This window comes from Ictalurus furcatus, chromosome 24 (assembly GCF_023375685.1).
Source record: "Ictalurus furcatus strain D&B chromosome 24, Billie_1.0, whole genome shotgun sequence".
Lineage (NCBI taxonomy): Eukaryota > Metazoa > Chordata > Actinopteri > Siluriformes > Ictaluridae > Ictalurus > Ictalurus furcatus.
In genome coordinates, this window is record NC_071278.1 from 6440904 (window position 1) to 6462336 (window position 21433).

Here is a 21433-nt window from a genome sequence, read left to right on the forward strand (position 1 = left end):
ATTCATTTCTTTTGAATAAAAAACACAGAGAATGGGATTTTCTGAAATCTGGCAACCCTGGCTCTACAGCGCCACATTCAGGTAGAAACCTCAGACCTCTGCGACCGTTCGGGAATCGTTTCCGTTTGTTTATTCATAGAATAAATCCGGATTTGGGCAGATTCGGGAACCACACAGACCCCTTCGGTTTGTACGCACACTGTACGTTAGATCAGACGGATTAGATTTGATTTTCTTGGTCATTTATTCACACATAATAACCCATAATGACCAAACAGAGCTTCAGTGTCCAGTCTTCTTGGAGAAGTCTCTACAAGCTTTATGCTCCCTCTCTAGCTCAATCAGATTGGATCTCAGAGTGGGCATTGGGTTCTTGTTCACCTCCCTGACCAAGGCCGTTCTTGTCCGGACAAACTCGGATCCGGAACGTCTTCCATTTCTCAACGATGAAGCTCGGCGTGCTCTTGGGAACGTTCGAAAGCTTCAGAAACGGTTTTATTCCCGTGTCTCGACACGATTTGATCGTGGAGGTCCACAGAGAGTTCCTTGCACTTCACGGCTTGTTTCGTTTGGTCTGACCTGCACTCATCTACACACAGCTGTGCGCCTTTCTGAACCACTGGCCAGAATTGTACTCTAGTGACGTTTTAGAGGACACACCTGAACTCCATCTGGAGTGGAGTGTCTGAACGCATATATCTAAATGTCAGATTTCATTTCTGCATTCTGGATTGTTCTGTGTAGATTTAATGGCCAAATAAAGTCATCCATATGAATATTGAATCTATAACACTGTGCAAAAAGTGAAAGGGTGTGAACACTTTATATTTAAACATCCAGTGACTGACCACTTTAATAGGAACACCTGTGCGCCTGAACATTCATGTAGCAGCAGCACAATCCATAAAATCATGCCGAGACGGGTCAGGAGCTTCAGTTAACGTTCTCATTGAGCATCAGAACGTCTAAACCAGGTGTACAGGTGTTCCTCACAGGCTCATGCGGTATTGATTTCGCCATGCTTGTGATTTACCACACCCACAGTCTTCAGATCACTAGATATTTTTTTATAGAAATCAGCGTTTCAGTATAACGTTTAGCGTTTAGCGTTTCAATATAACGTTCCTTGTTAGGCTCTTCGGCGTCGTTCAGTTCGATTCAGATTTATTTCTATAGCGCTTTTTAACAGTGGAACCAGCTTTCTCGCTGGGGTTTGTAAAGTGTCGGATTTTGACACTCTGTTGTCACCATATTGAATCTTTCTAGGTCAGAACATTCCTCCTTCGTTCTATTTCAGCCAGAAGTGTTAACTACTTTTGGCGTACCAAATGTTTCATTGGCGTCCCTAATTTATAAACACGTTTAACCGATGCTAGCGAAGTCGAACGTATGCTGGTAGATTTTAACAAACTCTAAACGTGAGGGCGCGGGAGTTACAGGAATGGGGCGGGGCTTAAAATCAGAGCGTCCCAAACACCAGCGCTGATCAGATTCCAGATTCATGTGTGCATTTTCTCTTTCACTATGTGTTTGAGCGATAACTGTACTGGAATTCTCCTACACAAAATGCGTAATGGCTGGCAGGTCAGCTAATATAATATAATATAATTTAGTGGTTAGCAGTTCCTCCTCCGCCCTTGGTGCATGGAGTATGCACGTTCTCCCTGTGCTTCGCCGGTTTCCTTCCCCAGTCCAAAGACACGTGTTGTAGGCTGTCTAGCGTCTCTGAAGTGTCCGTAGCGTGTGAATGGGTGTGTGATCGTGCCTTGCGATGGGTCAGCACCCCGTCTCGGGTGCCCCTGCGATAGGCTCCCGCGTAGGATAAGTGCTACAGACGACAGACGGATGGAGTAAACAGCACTGGATATGGTGGCAGTATAATTTCGTGTAGAGACGATGAAATAAATCGTTATATCGCACAAACCTAATTACTATTAAAGTGGCCCTACGGTTTTGTTTTTATTTACTTTTCAACCTTCTGTTTCGTTTTGTTCCTCGTTGGTGGAGAAACCGTATGAGTCTCATCGGAAAGACATTAATCTCAGGTCCCAACACTGCCACCACCATTTATACAACACTGAGAAAAGGGACGTTCCTGACAGAGTTATTCTGCCCAGGAAACAGTGATGGATGTGGAGAGAGGGAGGGAGGGAGAGAGAGAGAGAGAGAGAGGATGACGGAGACGAAGGAACATTATTAGTTATTAGCCAGCAGCTGTAAAGTGCCATGTTATTGTGGTGTGTGGATGAGCGTGAGCAGTGTGTTGAACAGACCTGATACTAGTGTGTATGCACTCTGCACTATTGTGTGTTTGTGACGTTTCCTCATCGCGCTCGTGTTGGTTTTGTGTTTCTGCGCTGCTGCTCACGTGCCAGTGTGTGTTCCTGCCTCGCCGCTCTGCAGGACCTCTGCTTCTAGCCTTACTGTTTGTTTTTGTCAGAAGTATTATGCTGTTATGTCGCTGCCTCTCTTGTTATAAGCTATGATGCCATAGATATAGATATTTATGCTGGCAGCAGTGATTGACAGCGAGCGTATTTTTCCTGATTTCATACGTACTGTACGGTTTATAGTCACCGCAGTGAACTCGTGATTCAGTGATGGTGTATAATCTGAATTGGCTCTGTACGGCGAGGTAAGTCTGGTTCTCAGGACCAGCGTGGGCACTGGATCAGAGGTACTGCCTTAACTCCGACCTCATCAGTATGATGTAGTTGACCCTTCTAATCTCCTGCAAGCCTGCATTCCAGTACCGGGTTCACCTTCACATCCCCTCAACACTTCGGCTGGTGGGAATCACCATCGCCCTCTTCAGGCCCGCTGTAGTACACCTCACACACCGAGGTAAAACCCCGACCCGAGAGTCGCTGTAGACGTTACCAGAAGGCACTGTGAATCTGATCCAGGTTCTTCTCCAAACTCTTTTATAAAAAATGGTGGGTGTTTTTTATTTAATTTAATTTATTTATACAAATGTGCAATAAACCTCTTCAGAAATATCACCACCCACTCTACCTACACACTTCCTCTTAGCTAGCATGCTAACCAGCCAGTGCAAATGCATACTGACTGTAACATCTTGTCACACACACACAGTGGGACGAGTGCGTGGTTGAGGGTGTATTAACAATACAGGAATGCAGGCCGGGTGGTGAGGTAGTAAACACGTGCCATAGCGGTTCCCCCGTGACGTGCTGCTGCTCTCACGTGAGCTCGGTTTTCAGTTATTACAGATGCTCAACGCACAATAAGCCGTACACACACCAGTATTCATGCGACAGTACTTTTAAACCGTAAACGTTGCGTCATCGAGTACGGAGCACGTTTCAGACGTATCCTGACGTTCTGTCACTCATGTGAGAGATTATTAAAACCATCGATCCAGCCTCCAGAGGAACCCGCGATGGGACGAGCAGACAGACGGCGTCTAGATGCCAAATAAAATAAAATGTGTAGTGCAGTGAACAGTGCCAGTTTTTATACTTGAACAGACGTATATAGTTCTGGTTTCACATCGATGTGGTGTCACTTTCAGAGTGTGTGTTTTGTGTGGAGACTCTTTCTGCACTTAGCATAAACACTTGTACATATCATTTTGTAGAACATCTTCACAAAGAGGATGTGTGTGATGGAAACCTTTATACTTTATATACACATCTGGACTTCAAGTGAATAAGATGCAGTCGTGTTGTTCTTCAGCTGTGTGTGTGAGTGTGTGTGTGTGAGGCAGTTTGATATCCTGTACAGTGAATGTATTGTAACCTCTTTGTAAAGTAGTTTTGAAATTATATTTTCATACTACCGTTTTTTTTTTTTTTGTGTGAAATATTTTCTCCGTGGCGAAATTTGTACCAGGTGTGTCCTTGTGAATATGAAAAGAGTGTTCAGGTGTCTTTTATTTTAAAATGCTGTTAAAAAAATAAAATAAATAAAGACAAAAAGCGAATGAACACGTGTCATGTGTATTTCATGGATTTAGATTAAATACTTCTTAAAAAAACAACAAGATGGTGGCCGTTTGAAAAGCAGCGTTTATGCAAGATGTGTAGTTTCTTATCTGCAAATGTATGTAAGCACGTCAGATTGAACACACGGACATCACCAGCTTTATTTTATTTCTTGTTTTACAATCTGTCCAGGACAAGCATTCACGCGGCTTCGAAACGGTCCGACTGGGACCTTGGGAAATAGCAGCGTACGTCACGAGACCGGCTACAGAACAAAAGCTGTTACAGAAATACGCAGCAGAAATGTTTCACATGACCTGCATCGTTATATAAAAATCTCTTCGTAGATTCTATGTTTATACACATAAAGCTATTTGCTAGCGTTCTACAGCGCGACTAATCTCAGAGCAGCTCTCAATGCATTCGGAATAAATTAAGCGTAGTGAAATTAAATGGCTAACGCGATCAGAAAAGACGGGACACAGAACGAGCGACAGGATGCGTCTTTACGAGAGAGAGTATATGTGCAAATCTCAGGATTCTGATTGGGTTAGCGGTGTAAAAACATGCGGGCGTTAGCACACAGGCTAAAGGGAACAAAGCTTCAACGCTGCCCGTTTATGCGGATGTGCGTCTTTGCTGAATCAGTCGTAGTTGTGGAAGTTCAGCACGTTGCTGTCGAAGTGAGTGAGAACGTGTTTCTCGTAGAGCTGCTGCTGGCAGTCCAGAGGGAACTGCTCGCTGCACACGGGACACTCCCTCCAGTGAGACTCCACGTGGCGCTCGAAACTGCGCTGCTCAAAGTGTGGCGGGAAAATGACTTCGCACAGAGGACAGCGTTTATGAACGTCAGTCCTGAAAAAACAGACAGAGAGAGAGAGAGAGGGGTCAGGACTGGCTTTCCTAATCACCACCAAAGCATCTCAGCTGGGTCAAGGTCATCAGATATTTAAGAACATTTAGTTTATTTTCCCTTAAGCAGCTCTCGGGTTGCTTTCGCAGTGTGTTTTGGGTCGTTGTCTAATCTGTAGCGTGAGGTGAAGTGCTGCATCGTACCGAGCGTCAAAGCAAAAGCCAGAGCCGCCCTCATTGGATTCCGGACTTTGATGATCGCAGACTGCAGGAGCTTCACCATCACCTCCCTGTTAGAAGACAACAGCCCCAATTAACACACACACACATACACACACCTTCACTTCCTGTTAAAACACACAGTGTCTCAGTCTTCAGTAATATCTAACTGCTGCTTCGCTTAATGAGACTCTAAAGCACTGATCTCTCTCTCTCACACACAAACACACACCACACTCACTCACTCTCCTAAAAGCCACGGCTGTCTGCACAGAGCCGGTTCCCTGCAAAAGGTTAATGGGCCTTTAATGCAGCAAATGAGTGTGGGAGAGAAACAGGTCATGGAGGAACGGCACCCTTGCCGAGCACAGGCCAACACCTCCACCAATTAGTACGGAGCACGTCAGCCGTGCGCGCTAATGAGTTCCTGCCCTCGTCACTCTGCTCCACTAACGAGCTGAAGAGGAAATACCTTAATTGTGGTATTTATGCAAACGATCCGTCCTAGCGTGCCGCTTTGACCTGAACCGTCTAGCCGTAAAGAGCAAGATCGTGAATAAGGGGAGAGGAAGAGAGAAAGATTGCAGATGTACACACGTTTAGAGCGGCTCTAAACTCGGAGCGATCAAAGGAACGGAACAATAAAATGTTCTCACGTTGGGCCGCTCCTCAGCAGGGTTCTCCAGGCCGTCAGGAGGACTGAGACTGCGCAGAGGCTGACTGCACACCACTGGACCCACCCATGGAGGAGGGGCTACCGGAGGGGGGCGGCAACTTTGCTGCGGGGACAACGCCCCGTCCGCACCGTCTACGAGAGACAAAACGCATCACGGTAAAGGAAGACAGGAAGAACAAGAAGAAGAATCATTTATTTATTTATTTGTAATCCTGAATGGTTGGTCGAGAAGTTTCCTCCACCATTTACTACATTACAGCCCGGGACTAAGCAGTCGATACACACCGCGTGTGTGTGGTTCACAGTAAGGGTTTCCATACTGCAGCTCGGCAGGTTGCTGGGGCACCAGCGGGAGAGGGGGCGAGTCGTGAGGGTAGGGCAGAGGATAACGCAACACCACAGGCTCCCTGACCTCCGACCTCTGTCCACACGCAGCTTCCTCTTGGCCTGCACGTGACCGCAGCTCCTGAAAATTCAGAAACAAAAACACGTCACTGATTTCTCCGAAGGAAGGACAATAAGAAGACCTCTTGTTTCTTTCTGAGACACGGGAAAGGTCACAGCGGGTTCTGTGCCGCTCGGTGTGGCTGTGTTACTTCACGACAAGCGAACTACGCTGAAACACTGAAAACTCTAATCCTCGAATCAACTACTGAACTGTAATAAAAACGTAGCAGTTATTACGAACACGCTTGATTAAGGCCCCAGACTCCAGAAATCAAACCAACATCTGGGCTTCTGTTACTTAAGCGGTATTTTTAATTCGGAAGAAGCAGCCGACTCTGATTAAAGAGCTAATTAAAAAAATAAAAAGTCTTTACGTATCTCTGGTGTGGTGAAGCCTCTCTCTCTTTTCTCCTTCTGTCACGCGCCGTTTAACCCGAGAACTGGGGATCATGATTAGAGGAATTATTCCTCCAGTTAACATTTAACACAAGTGCTGTAGGTAATAAGGGAGCTGCTGCTGCTGGTGATGGTGGCATTTAGCTCCAACAGAGTCTAATGAAAGTACGTCTCATTTTATTTCATCATTTGAATTTATATACAGCAGTGTTAGCCTTTTGAAGCAGAGCAAATATAGCGAACAGCTTTAACAATGGCTAATGAGACAAAAAGACTGAAATATTACTCTAATATATATATATATATATATATATATATATATATATATATATATATATATATATATATATATATATATATATATACACACACACACACACACACACACACAATCATTTATCATCAACGTCCGGTGTTTTATTTATAGTAGAAATTTTATAAATACTCTTACCTCTTCTAACGTCCCCTTTTCTTTCGTCACCTCAGCGAGACTCTCTCTCAAAGAAAAGACCTCTCGATCTTTCTCCGCTAACTGTGCCTATAAACACATAGTGAAAATAAAACCAAAACAAAATTACTGTCCGTAATTATTTGCGAAACGCTCCGTCACCGTGGCAACAGGGTCAACCACGCCCTTCCTTTAAACGTCGGAATTCCACGGTAAGCGTCGTGAAGCTGAAGAACGCGCCATTTCTTTTCATGGTGCACACTCGGCAGGATTTCAGTGCTGCTGTGTTTGGTGTATAAGCCTGTAAACTTCTCACCGCTAGCAGCTCCGTCACCGAGACGTTCTGTAAGGACAGATCCATTACACTGGACACCGCGCTTACTTCTACATCTCTGTTACACTCGACATTAACAAACATATAAATCACTCACACCCACTTCACCCGGCTTTTTAAAATAAATAAATAAAATAAACATTTGACGAGTATGACTTTTTCATCAAGGGATAAATGAGTTTTGATCTACATGTGAATTTACTGAACCGTTATTAGAAAAAGCTCATCTTCCCATGCATTAATATACCCAGGAGATCACTGAGGGACTGGAGCACTAAGATTATATATATATATATATATATATATAATTATTATAATTATTATTATTATCATAGTGCGGATGAACTCATCCAAACAGACAGATGTTAATGGATCATAACATCCAGGGGTTGTTTTTTCTTCAGTTTTGTATCTGGAGACTGTATTTGCAGTGAAATGGACAATATTAGAATTATAGTACAGAAATATGACGGACAATGCTATTAAAATTGACTACGTTTACATGGATAGCACTAATCTGGTTATTGACCTTATTCTGAATAAGACAATATTGTGATTAAGGTGTTGACATGAGTTGCTTTTAGAATACTCCTTTCATATTCCTGTTTTACATGTTATAGAACATAGATTGATTAACAGCACACGTCATTACATTCCCACGCCACGCCGTCCGACGTTCCATCCAGAATTTCATGCATCAACATACAGTTCGTCTTCGTTATGGGACCGTGTACAGTCTTGGGTGTTTTTATTCAAAATTTTTACGAAAGCTTCAAGTGCAGTTAATTATTTGTCATGCAAATAGACGACTGCTTGAAGCCGTGGGCTGCGTCCCAAACCGCATACTTACCTACCGTGTAGTGGCCGAGATGCATGTATCTCTCCTACCGTATAGTGGCCGAGATGCATGTATCTCTCCTACCGTATAGTGGCCGAGACGCATGTATCTCTCTTACCGATAGTGGCCGAGATGCATGTATCTCTCCTACCGTATAGTGGCCGAGACGCATGTATCTCTCCTACCGTATAGTGGCCGAGACGCATGTATCTCTCCTACCGTATAGTGGCCGAGACGCATGTATTTCACCTTCCGTATAGTGGCCGAGATGCATGTATTTCTCAATGCATGTATATAGCAGGTAAGTACACAGTTTGGGACGCAGCCGTGCTATCTTGTTTCCTGTAAAATGGTTGAGCACTGCCGTGTGTGTACGTGTCCTGTCTCAAAATGCGGTGAAAACTCACAAGACGTTAATAGTGTGATTAAGGTGTGTACATGTCTGTAATAAACGTCCATAATGTGACTAAAACAGGAACACTCCACACGTCTTAATTCCATTTGTGTTTACTTTGAGTATGACTTTAGTCGAATTAAGGTCATCAATAATCTCCGTTTACATGCTAGTTTCTTAGAGTATCGTCTTAATCGGGTTAATATTGGATTATTGTTGTCCGTGTAAACGTACTGATTGTTTTATTCCATGGGTCTTATTAAACGGGCATTCCAATTTAATTTTTTATAAAAATGGCCACATTGTCCATTTGGAATGAAAAAAGGCTGATTACATACATGTTCCTGGTGCTAGATTGTGCGTGTGTGTTTAAACAGGCTGTAAATAAAGCCATCAAAGCCTCTGATGTTATCTCCTGCTTGGTCTAAGCACTCAGACAGGGGCAGCCCTTTATGACCTGGTCTCTCCACCTGGGCTCTCCTCTGCTCAGCCAATCCAGTGTTTTACAACGTCTTACTTCTACACACATACAAACCCTCACACACACACACACACACACACACACACACACCCCCACCCACATGCACACCCTCACAGACACCCACATACACACCATCACAGAGGTCACACAGAAACTCCAGATCACAGCGAGTCAGAAAGAAAGAATGACCCTGGATCACCTGAACACGCTGGAGTTTAATTCTGAAACGTGTGTGTGTGTGTGTGTGTGTGTGAGAGATATACTTTAAACCGTTGCTCTTCGTCAGCCAGCAGCAGTTTTAAGTTGTCATTGATGACGCACTGCTCTCTCCACCTCTCTTCCATCCGAGCAAGCTCCACCTCTACCGACACGCTAGTCTCCTCCCCTTCCTCCTGTTGCTCTTCCTGGCTTCCTTCTGTTTTCTCTCCCTCTCCCTCGTCCCTTCCTTCCTTCATCTTTCCCTCAACATGCTCCTGATTCTCGGGCTTCTTTTCTGCGAGACACAAGAGCAGGTGGATCACGGCACAGTCGAAGCTAGAATTACAGCACCATGGTTCACACAGTAAGGGTACGAAGGTGCACACCTGTAGGAGGTAACTCTGCGTCCATCGGGTTCGGCTCCTGGGCGGGGTCCGTAGAGGCATCGTTTCTGTTGCAGTCCTGCCAAAACAGATGTACACTTAACGTAGCAGTGAGTTGCTTAGCTTTCTGATCACACACACGCACACACACCTCCTGCTGTGTTTCCTGCTTCTGTGTAAGCTTGGTGACTTGTCTGCGCAGCCGCTGGCACTCTCTGTACTTCTCCTTGTAGTGTTCAGCAGCCATTTGCAGTCTCAGCTTTAGCTCCTCCACCTCCTTCTGCAGTTCAGCCTCTAGCTCCGAGACCGGTTCCGCCCGCTCCTGTCGAGTCAGTTTAACCAGCTGTAAGCATAATGAGTTCTCAGAGGTGATTTCCGGGGAGACGTGGGGTAAAAAAGTTCAGCTGTCTCTGAATGTAAAGTGTCTTAGTAAAGCGTTGGATCATGATGAGAGAGTGTCAGAGACTGTCCTGGACAGATGAACAACATTACATATTCACTCAATTGATATTAATTACAAAAACATTAAATATGGGGAGAGATAAATGAAGAAAGCAAACCAAAACAAATCCATAAATTAAAAAAAGATCAATAATCCTGAGCTCAGGTTACTGGGTTTCTGCACACACTCCTCGTGTGGGTTTCCTACAGGTTCTCTGGTTTCCTCCAAAGAGACTGAGTGTGTGAACGTGTGTGTGAACGTGTGTGTGTGCATGGTGGACCGGAGTCCCACACGGCTTACGCCCAGTGTTTGTAGTAGAACTGACAGGGACGATCCATCTGTTTACTCGTCTGTTAGACCCTTACAATAAACTTCAAACAGGAAGGACGCTTCTGAAGAAAAGCTCATTTCATTCATTCAGAGTTCATCTGCTGCTTACAATCACAATCCCCTATAAATCCTACAAACATTTAAGCACTCGCTCTTGAGATATCGCTCTAACAACAACCTGAAAACACAACTCCTCCTCCACCGAGCAGCAGAGGAATAACATCAGGCCTGCACGAATGAGAAAAATCACACCACACTAAATATATGAGTGTATCTTCCTAAATAACTTCTCGATTCGCCCGATTACCGTTTTCTGTAATGTTTGGCTCCTCAGCTCATACAGCTGGTTCTGGGTGGTTCTGCACTCCTCCTGGGCCTGGGCTAAGCTGGCCCGGATGATCTCGGCCTCCTGGCGGACACGCTGAAGCTCAGCCTTGGTGTGTTCGTGCTCACCGGATACCTCATGGAGCTCGGAATCCAGCATGGCCGCTCGCTGGTACGTGGCCTCAAGCTGCTCCTTCACCTGACGCAACTGCTCTATTACATTCTACACACACACACACACACAAACACAATGCAGTCATTCATGTGGAAATACAGAGGGTACGCACTGACCATTGAGCACCTTGAAAGGTGTGTGTGTGCGCGCGTGTGTGCATGTATGTATGTATGTATGTATGTGTGTGTGTATATGTGTGTGCGCGCGAATGTGTGTGTGTGCGAGTGTATGTATATGCGTGAGTGTATGTGTGTATGTATGAGTGTGTGTGTGTGTGCGAGCGTGTGTATGTGTGTGCATAAGTGTGTGTATGAGTGCATGTGCGTGTATGTGTGTGTGTTGTACCACGTCTGCAGCGTGTGCATTTCGTTCTGTGTGGAGTCACTGTGTGTATGTGTGTCGTACAGTGTCTGCAGCATGTGCATTTCGTTCTGTGTGGAGTCTCTGTATGTGTGTGTGTGTGTGTGTGTGTGTATGTGTGTGTGTGTATGCGTCGTACAGTGTCTGCAGCGTGTGCATTTCGTTCTGTGTGGAGTCTGTGTGTGTGTGTGTGTGTCGTACAGTGTCTGCAGCGTGTGCATTTTGTTCTGTGTGGAGTCTGTGTGTGTGTGTGTGTGTGTATGTGTGTCGTACAGTGTCTGCAGCTTGTGCATTTCATTCTGTGTGGAGTCTGTGTGTGTGTGTGTGTCGTGCAGTGTCTGCAGCATGTGCATTTCGTTCTGTGTGGAGTCTGTGTGTGTGTGTGTGTGTGTGTGTGTGTCGTACAGTGTCTGCAGCGTGTGCATTTCGTTCTGTGTGGAGTCTGTGTGTGTGTGTGTGTATGTGTGTGTGTGTCGTACAGTGTCTGCAGCTTGTGCATTTCATTCTGTGTGGAGTCTGTGTGTGTGTGTGTGTGTCGTGCAGTGTCTGCAGCATGTGCATTTCGTTCTGTGTGGAGTCTGTGTGTGTGTGTCGTACAGTGTCTGCAGCGTGTGCATTTCGTTCTATGTGGAGTCTGTGTGCGTGTGTCGTACAGTGTCTGCAGCGTGCGCATTTCATATTGTGTGGAGTCTGTGTGTGTGTGTATGTGTGTGTGTATGTGTGTCGTACAGTGTCTGCAGCGTGTGCATTTCGTTCTGTGTGGAGTCTGTGTATGTGTGTATGTGTGTGTGTATATGTGTGTGTGTGTGTGTGTGTGTGTATATGTGTGTGTGTGTCGTACAGTGTCTGCAGCGTGTGCATTTCGCTCTGTATGGAATCTCTGTGTGTGTATGTGTGTGTGTGTGTCGTACAGTGTCTGCAGCGTGTGCATTTCGTTCTGTGTGGAGTCTGTGTGTGTGTGTGTCATACAGTGTCTGCAGCATGTGCATTTCATTCTGTGTGGAGTCTGTGTGTGTGTGTGTCGTACAGTGTCTGCAGCGTGTGCATTTCGTTCTTTGTGGAGTCTGTGTGTGTGTGTGTGTGTCGTACAGTGTCTGCAGCGTGTGCATTTCATTCTGTGTGGAGTCTGTGTATGTGTGTGTGTGTGTGTCATACAGTGTCTGCAGCGTGTGCATTTCATTCTGTGTGGAGTCTGTGTGTGTGTGTGTCATACAGTGTCTACAGCGTGTGCATTTCATTCTGTGTGGAGTCTGTGTGTGTGTGTGTGTGTGTGCGTGTGTCGTACAGTGTCTGCAGCGTGTGCATTTCGTTCTGTGTGGAGTCTGTGTGTGTGTGTGTGTCGTACAGTGTCTACAGCGTGTGCATTTCATTCTGTGTGGAGTCTGTGTGTGTGTGTGTGTGTTTGTGTCGTACAGTGTCTGCAGCGTGTGCATTTCGTTCTGTGTGGAGTCTATGTATCTCCTCTTGGTACTGTGAGATGGTGACCTCTCGGTTCAGCTCCACCGCCTTCAGCATCTGCAGCTCTGCACTCAACTTAGTGTTCTCCAGCTCAGCACTGCGCATGTGAGACTGCACACACACACACACACACACACACACACACACACACACACACACACACTTACCACCTGCAAAGCAAAATCTATACATACAGGTGGGCAGTATATCTAGATACAGATCTCTAGATAAGTCCCCATCACAAATGGAACCATAGGGGCTCCAGCTCCTCCTCCTCCTCCTCCTCCACAGTGCTCAGGAGCATCCTTATGAAGCCCTAAATTACATATGTGACCTTGTACGGTCTTGAGGATCTTCAGGGTGTGAGCAAACGAGTACCCCAAGTGCAGCGTCTGGGACAGGTCCTAATGCATGGACATGCTACACACATGAGAACCACAAACACTCCTATAATACACGTGTGTAGTACTCACTTTGTACAGCTCTCTTTCATCTCGCTCGTTTTTCAGCTGAACTTCCAAATGATCCCTCTCCATGGTCACCTTCTGTAACTTGCTTCTCAGACTACACACACACACACACACGTTTTTAAATGATTAACATTCTGCAGATTTAAGGGGTGTATAAATTTATGCACACAACTGTATATTGCAATGTATATTGTCATGTGTGCATGTGTGTGTTCCCTACCAATCCAGCTCGGTCTCTTTGAGCACAGCTTTCTGTGTGACTCCCAGCAGGTCCTGCTCCAGCTGTTTGACTCCAGCGTGAGCTTTCTCTCTCTCCTCACGCAGCCTTTGCTGTCGCTCCTGCCATTACAGCAGCAGTCAGTGTCTCGCATCCACCACACACCAGAACACTCGCACCAGAACACTCGCACCTTCCTCATGTCAACAGCAGTGTACTGCTTCCAATTAACTGTGCTCTAACGTCCATATTTAACATCTGGATCTGACATCACACACACACACACACACACACACACACAAGTTCTTCCCGGAGGCATTTAGTGACTGCTGGCGTTTTATAGCTGATTAACTCTCAGCACTGCTACACATGTGTATTAAAGCCTTATAAAAATGGAAAATTTGCAGCCACACAACGACCTCATGCTCTCGTGATAACTGTAACAGGAGAAACTATACATACTAACACTCACACACACACACACACACACACACACACTCTTTGGACTCCTCCTCATATCCTGCTCCTCCAGCACTTTTTATCACTCGGGGAGAGAGAGCGAGAGCGAGAGAGAGAGAGAGAGAGAGAGAGAGAGAGAGAGCGAGAGCGAGAGACAGAGAGAGAGAGACACACACACACAGAGAGAACCGAAGTTTGGAGGAGAGAAACGCACTTGAATGTACTTGCTCTCTCTCTGTGTCTCTCTCTCATCCAGTCACTGCACACTCACACTCATTAAATCTTTACTGAAATGGTAAAGAAAGGTCACTCACACACACACACACACACACACACACACACACACATTATCTGATAAAGTAAAGTGCTTTCAGGAGTGTGTTGTGTGAACTCACTGGCAGACATGTAGACAAATGGAGACAGTGAGTCTTCCTTCAGACGCACACACACAAAGTGGAGGGCTTTGATGTGGAGAACTTGTGATCACCAGTGTGTTAGACTGCTCAGTGTGTGTGTGTATACCTGATTGTGTTGTCTCTGTTCTTCTTTAAGTTGGTCCCTCTCTTGCGTGAGCAGACAAACAGCTTTTTGCAACTCCCTGCATTCCTGCTGAACTTCCTCCACACGCCGCTACACACACACACACAGATTTGATCTCCTTGTGGTAAAATGATATATTACGCTATAATGAAAGCATACTGTATTCTCAGAGGCATGAAGGTATTATTATGAGTCTGTGTGCGCATGTTTTTATATATTTGTGGGGATAAATAACTAGAAAGTATCTGACAGTTTGAGCCTGTAGGGCGTGGCAGGACATCTGCCTGGTTCATGAGGACCAAAAGGTCCACGGAGTTAGAGTTAGATGTAATCAATCGAAGGTCCTCACAAGGCTAGTAAGACAAACCAGGGTGTGTGTACACAAAGTACATGTACCTCTAGTAGTCCGGTTTTGGTTGTAACCACCAGTATGTCTGAATTCCCATCATCCTCCACGGTCAGTAGCTCCTCCCCCGTCGGGGTGGCCGCTCGGAACTGGAAGGGTGTGCTGGCTCCTCTGATTTCACCCATGTGTGTGACATAGCAGAACTGATAAAATTCCCCATCGCTGCGGGGAACGTAGTAACCTGGGAACACACACACACACACACACACACACACATCATCACAGTGACAGAGAGTAGTGCGCGCACACACACACACACACACACACACACACACACAAATGGTTAATGAACGCATTTGGAACGTGGTCTGTGGGTTCATTCATCTGTGTGTGAGTGTGTGTGTATACCTTGGAAGACAAGAACCCTTTGGACAGTGGAACCTTCTGTGTAGTTCTCAGGCATGGGAGACCACAGGAACGTGTAGTAGTCTCGTGCACTGCTCCAACCCACCTACACACACACACACACACTATAAACAAGAAAAATTACAAGTCTTCCCAAAATGGACGCCCTAGCGTAATGATCTGGGTGGAAAGCGTCCCCCATCGTGTACGTGAGTGGGCTGCTCACCTCCTCACAGCTTACAGAAGGTTTAATAGAAAAAACCCAATAAAATGATATTATAACAGCAGTGTGTACACCAGAGAGAAGGAGGTGGCGTGAGCCGTAATAACGCCGTTAACAACCATGTTATCATCCTATCATACTCGCCGCCTATTTCAATTTAACGAGTATAATGACGACATTACGAACCGTACACACGCTCCAGATATTTAAACACGCCATTAGCTGCAGATGTGTTATTATCATATCCTGTTTTATAGCTCGTAAATATATGCACGGAAGATGTTTCGCTATGAAGCAGCTGTTAAAAGCTATGCCTTTGTGTGTGTGTGTGTGTGTGTGTGTGTGTGTGTGTGTGTGTGTGTGTGTGTGTGTGTGTGTGTGTACGTGTGTGAGAGAGAGAGTTGGGGGTAAAAAGAGAAAATGGTGACATTTTAAGCATACTCCGAAAGAGAAACGTTGATATGTTTATAGTTATTCTAATAATGTTTGAATGTGCATGTTTGAATAATCATGGCCGAGAAGCACTTTCAGGAGAAAGTATGTGCGTGTGTTTGAACGCACACACACACAGAGTTTTGGACTGATGGTAATCTGCCAGCATGAATATCCTGTATACACACACCCTGACAATATATCATGACTACGTGGAAAACATTCAGCTTTCATCTGAAAGTTGGAAGCGTAAATAACCAGATAATTGCACAGCAGGTGTGTGTGTGTGTGTGTGTGTTCACACAGTCTTTGCTTGTAGGTACAGGACTGATAAATGATGAATAAAATAATAAGAGGGTTGATGTGACTATCAATCAAGTGTGTGAGGAACATTCCACAAGTGTGTGACAGCTTAATTACACACTGCCGCTCATCTACAGGACAGAGAGAGAGAGAGAGAGAGAAAGAGAGAGAGAGAGATAGAAGCAGGTTGGAGAGAACGAGTGCCGATAGTGTAGGTGATCCATCACAGGAGGCTTTTTGGAGGTGGAACATCTTTTTATATGCACACTCACACACGGTCAAAAAAATGCATGGTTTTTTATACTGTAACCGATTAAAGAAATCATTTATAGCCATGTTTAGGTTTTATATCAGATCTTAGTTCTTTACAATCCAGTATAATATAACTAATAAGAACATAAATCTACACAGCTTTCTAAATATAGCCACGGAACACAGAATAAGACCGAACGCTCACTACCACTTGGGGGAGCCAGTGGTCTACTGAGCAACATGTACAGTGTCAGTGTGTGTGTGGCAATATAAGTACCCTGTATGATTCATAATACACACATTTCACTTGCTGAAGGCAGGACTGGAGCTGAAACGCCCCGGGAAGTGAAGACAGCTGCAGTGAAGGCCTGGCACAGCTTCTCCAGAGAAGACACCCACCATGTCTACGAGTACCAGACGTCACGCGGTCACCGACTCTGATTCACGACCGTGTTCGTCTGTCTGATTAGAGGTTCGGTCGTTCCAGCAGCGCTCGCCCGAAACCGAACGTAACGTAAAAATGTACGTCTGCACTTTGGTTATATAATATAGCATGATGGACAGATATGTTAACTAGAACAATCTACACGTCGTGTATTACGCTGCGTAATATAACGTTCCTGAGGGCAGCACTGTGGTGCAGGGGGTCTCATGGCCTCAACATACTGCTCCACGAGGGGCTTCGCAGGTTCTCTCCGGGTTCTCCGGTTTCCTCTCGCTTCCCAGAACACGAGTGAGTGATGTTCAGAGTGATCCTGTAACAGTCAGCGTTTTGTCAGAGCTTTTCTCTCTATAACATGCACGAGCGTAACGGGGCCTTTCACAAACACTCTTTATTCCCCGTAAGAGAAGAAACAAACAAGTGACTCAACTAGCGCTTAAAAAACAAGGAACGTCTACGAAAGGCAGTCCGGGCCACGGGATTGTGCTTCTGCTTCCTCCAACACTCAATTAACTCTCATAGGAAATGCCTGCCACCTGCAGCTCGGGGAAAGAGCACACACACACACACACACACACACACACACACACCCTGTAAATTGAGTGACCCAGCTCAAAGCTAACCATCAAAAGACTAATACGGTGTGGATTAACCATGTATTTCCAAATCACTTTTCCTCCCATTAACCTCTACTCCTCTCCCGGCGCCGTCAGATCTGGTCCATTTGAAGCTAGTTTTTTTTTTTTTACGCCGTCTATAAACTGTGGCTTTAACCTCAGAGAGATGCCAAGTTTCCACTCATCTATTTCCATTTAAGTGCTTGTACGATTAAATTCCTTAATGAAAGCGGGACTGGGGAGCAGAGGGAGAAGGAGAAGATGAGAAATGGGGGGGTTGGGGGTGGAGATACCGAAAACCGTCAGCAGCTGGAACGCCCAGAGACACGATATGGAGCTCACACTGGCATTGTGTTAGAAACAGATGTGTTAGAAACAGATGTGATCGAGAGAGAGAGAGAGCAATAAGATGTGTGTATGCATGTCTCCGTCTGACTCTGAAAAAACAAGCCTGGTTTTGATACAGAATGCACTGGAAGATCTTAGTGTGTGTGTGTGTGTGTGTGTGTGTGTGTGTACACGTGTGTATACACGCTAACCTTAAAGATGCCAACCCAGTCTTTGGGGTGGGGGGTGATGAAAGGTGTGAGCGTGTAGTGGCACTCCAGTGCAGCCTGAGGCAGAAAGCTCTTCCCCACGTTCTGGAAGATCACATGGGCGAAGTTTGACATCTCCATCACTGAAGCTCCGCCTCCTCCACCTGGAGATACTGCTGCGTCACTGGCTGATGACATCATAGACGTTTGTGGCTCACCGTCTACCTACAGACACGGGGGGGGGGGGGGGGAAGAAAACCGAACCTGAAGACACGGAGCACTCAGGATATATTTACACACACTATACAGCTAAAAGTATGAGCACCCCTGACTGTCACACTAATACGTGCTTCTTCAGCGCCTGACCTCGACCTCATTGATGCTCTTGTAGCTGAATGAACACAAATCCCCACAGCCACGCCCCCAAATCTAGCGAAGAGTGCGAATAAATCTGCAACGAGACATATACACACACACATATATACATATATATATATATATATATATATATATATATATATATATATATATATACATACATATATATGTGTATGTGTGTACGTTCCTGAGCTACACTCGTTCTTTATCAGCTTAGAGTATCTGTGTTTGAGTATTATAGCTGTGGTATCATCTATATCAGTGCGTCCAATCTTATCGCCGTGGGTGCATGTTTTCATTCCACTCTAGCTGAAGCCACACCTGATTCCACCTGTTTAATCAGCTGCGCTTGTCTTTCAAGAGACTATTGGGTGTGTCTTCAGCTTCCAGATCAGATGGGACACCTCTGATTTGTAACCCAGACCACTGAGCGTGAGCCCGAGCCCGAGCCCGTGCCCGTGCACGCATGCACACACACACACACACACACACACACACACACCACCGGCACTGAGAGAGAGACTAAGACTAATAAACTGCTCTGCTTCTGTCCTGACATCCCTGAGCAGAGGAGATCGGAAATTACGCTTAGGACATCCCTGAGCAGAGGAGATCAGACATGACTCTTAGGACACCCCTGAGCAGAGGAGATCAGATATAATGCTTAGGGAGGGGTCTAATGCAGAAGCTGACATAAAGCTGTACAACTTAATCTGATCTGGGTGTTTGCATTAGACTTATATGATGATGATGAAGGTTAGTAGACTCCCTATGATGACATGGACCATACCACTCTGATATGACTCCCTGCTTCCAGACACACAGTGTGTACAGTATATCCACTCCATTCCCGAGATAAGGCCGATTGTATATGCTGCTGATTATTAAAGACAGGAAAACCTGCACAGGTGAACTAGTGCGTGCGTGCGTGCGTGCGTGCGTGCGTTCTCTCTCTCTCTCTCTCTCTCTCTCTCTCTCTCTCTGTGTGTGTGTGTGTGGAGTAATGCAGTGTGTATGAGACACAGCAGCTCGAGCTCTACACGCTAATCAGGAACAACTGCGCATCCTGCGCTGTGTCATCGCCCAGCAGGACGGAGCTAACATGCTAGCTAGCGTTAGCCACAGAGCAAAAGCGCATGTTCAAGAGCAGCCCAAATAAACCTCATTAATGTAGTAAAGTAATAGTGTACCTCTGGTCCATGTCTGCAGACGCACCGCGGGTTCTGAACGAGCTAAAGCGTTTCTGTTAGCAAGACATGCGAATGACAGCTTCTCTGGGTCGTCCACATATGGATGCAGGACTCTTTGTGACGTCATATCCGCTCTCGCGGCTTCTGGTTAGCGATTGGTCCTCGGTCCTAATCAGCACAGTACAGTAGCACAGAGCACTGTTAGCAGGTTAGCACTGGAGCTGTACCTCAGGTAAACAGAGACGGTATGGAGGTGTGATGTTCTGCTGCATCATTTTCACATAAACAACACGACTTCCACAAATAAATAGTGTCATTCACAAAAAATTAAAAAGAAATCCTTAAATACACTAAATGGCCAAAAGTATGTGCACCCCAGACCATCACATCCATATGTAGTTCTTCCCCAAACCGTTTAAACCACACAATTTTTAAAGAAGGTCTTTGTATTCTGTAGAGTTACAATTTCCCTAAGAACTAAGAGACTGAAAACTTGTTCCAGCACGACACAAAGTGCACAAAGAGTGCGAGCTCCATGAAGACGTGGTGTGTGAAGGTTGGAAGAAGGTGGAAGAACTCGAGAGCCCTGACCTCAACACCACTGACTCATCACCTTTGGGATGAACTGGAACTCCCCTAGGAGGCTGAGAAATCTGGGCAAAAAAATATTGACTTGTTTATCAATTATGTCAAGTATATAAGCAGATCTTTAAACATAAAAAAAAAAACAACAACAACAACAATTGGCAGCCAAGTGTAAAGTTGGCTCAGGTGGTATATGTTCTGCACAACTTCTTAAACCACTACAGGATAAGAGCAGTTTAAGAGTAATATATATATAAGATATAAGTAATATAAAATATAAGAGTTTAAAGAGAGAGAGCGAGAGAGAGAGAGAGAGAGAGAGGTATGTGAGTGTGTGCACACAGAGTCTCTTTACTACTCTGGCATTGACAAGGATTTATGCATTTTCTCTGATTATGACATAAGACAACTAAAAACAAGCACAAATATAAGGTACACAGGTCTGTAAATTATTGTACACTTATGCAATGCTGCTGTTTACGACCGTGTGTATTTAATCTCAAAATGCTATCTTCTAGGAGCTTCTAGTCTAATAAGAGCCATGTGTCTCACACCAAGGGAGTCAGGTCATAAACGCAACTCTCCATTTTAAACATTTCCGTGCCATTTCTCTTTTTTGCTCTTTAAACTTTCTTTTGTTACACATCTATTCACTCGAAAAAGCTCTTGGTGTTTATACAGTGGTTCACTTTTATACAGATGTGTAAATATTTGTGCATTTCCCTTAATCCCTACACCTAGGTTCAATTTCATTACGCTAAATACATAAACACAAGGAAAGCGTCATTAATCATCACCCAGTAATGAAATGATGGATATGTCTAGGAAGCGTTGAACTTGATCAGGAACACATACAGTACATCTGTAGAGCAGAATGACACAAAAGCTGTCCAGAAGGTGGCAGTCCATCCACCCTGATGTCTGCCTCTGGCTCTCTGTGATGAAACACACACACACACACACACACACATTTTTCTTTTATTGTTGAAACATTCTGTTGTTTAATCTATCTATCTATCTATCTATCTATCTATCTATCTATCTATCTAGTATATAAGTGTGTGTGTGTGTGTGTGTGTGTGTGAGAGAGAGAGAGAGAGAGAGAGAGAAGTGGTGTGTGTGTTTAGAGGTATTTATTCATTTTTGGTCCCAAGTGGTCTTTTGATAATTTTATTTTCTTGGGTGTTCTCCGTGTGCGTCACTTAGGTTTGGCATGACACACTGTGCTGCTCGAATACTAGCCTTGTAAAAAGAGCAAAAATCCCTTTTTTTCTCTCTTCTGTCACTTGCTTTTCTCTCTCTCTCTCTCTCTCTCTCTCTCTCTCTCTCTCTCTCT

General features: G+C 45.1%; 1 protein-coding gene across 4 annotated transcripts; it reads right to left on the reverse strand.

Moving 5' to 3' along the window:
- Window positions 1-4094: 4094 nt before the first annotated feature.
- tax1bp1a (Tax1 (human T-cell leukemia virus type I) binding protein 1a) lies at window positions 4095-21030 on the reverse strand. Of its 4 annotated transcripts, none has more exons than XM_053612895.1 (17): window positions 19513-21030; window positions 17948-18169; window positions 15143-15245; window positions 14785-14975; window positions 14371-14478; window positions 13393-13511; window positions 13176-13266; window positions 12658-12813; window positions 10693-10932; window positions 9765-9956; window positions 9617-9692; window positions 9296-9525; window positions 6989-7075; window positions 5980-6160; window positions 5675-5826; window positions 5004-5089; window positions 4095-4802 (listed from the first exon to the last, which is right to left on the reverse strand). In XM_053612895.1, the coding sequence occupies exons 2-17, from the start codon at window positions 18143-18145 to the stop codon at window positions 4592-4594; spliced, it is 2421 nt and encodes an 806-aa protein (XP_053468870.1). In that variant the 5' UTR covers window positions 18146-18169; window positions 19513-21030; the 3' UTR covers window positions 4095-4591. The 4 variants fall into 4 exon arrangements, with proteins under 4 accessions (XP_053468870.1, XP_053468871.1, XP_053468872.1 ...); XM_053612896.1 differs by having other exon boundaries at window positions 9765-9935; window positions 19513-21029; XM_053612897.1 differs by lacking the exon at window positions 10693-10932 and having other exon boundaries at window positions 9765-9935; window positions 19513-21028.
- Between the last annotated feature and the right edge of the window lie 403 nt (window positions 21031-21433).

Coding starts and splice junctions, on each gene's coding strand:
- tax1bp1a (XM_053612895.1), bottom strand. CDS start 18,145: ATGATGTCATCAGCCAGTGACGCAGCAGTATCTCCAGGTGGAGGAGGC. Junction 7,076..9,295: donor ACGAAGAGCAACGGTTTAAA/GTATATCTCTCA, acceptor ATGTGTTTATAG/GCACAGTTAGCGGAGAAAGA. Junction 5,090..5,674: donor CTGCTGAGGAGCGGCCCAAC/GTGAGAACATTT, acceptor GTCTTCTAACAG/GGAGGTGATGGTGAAGCTCC.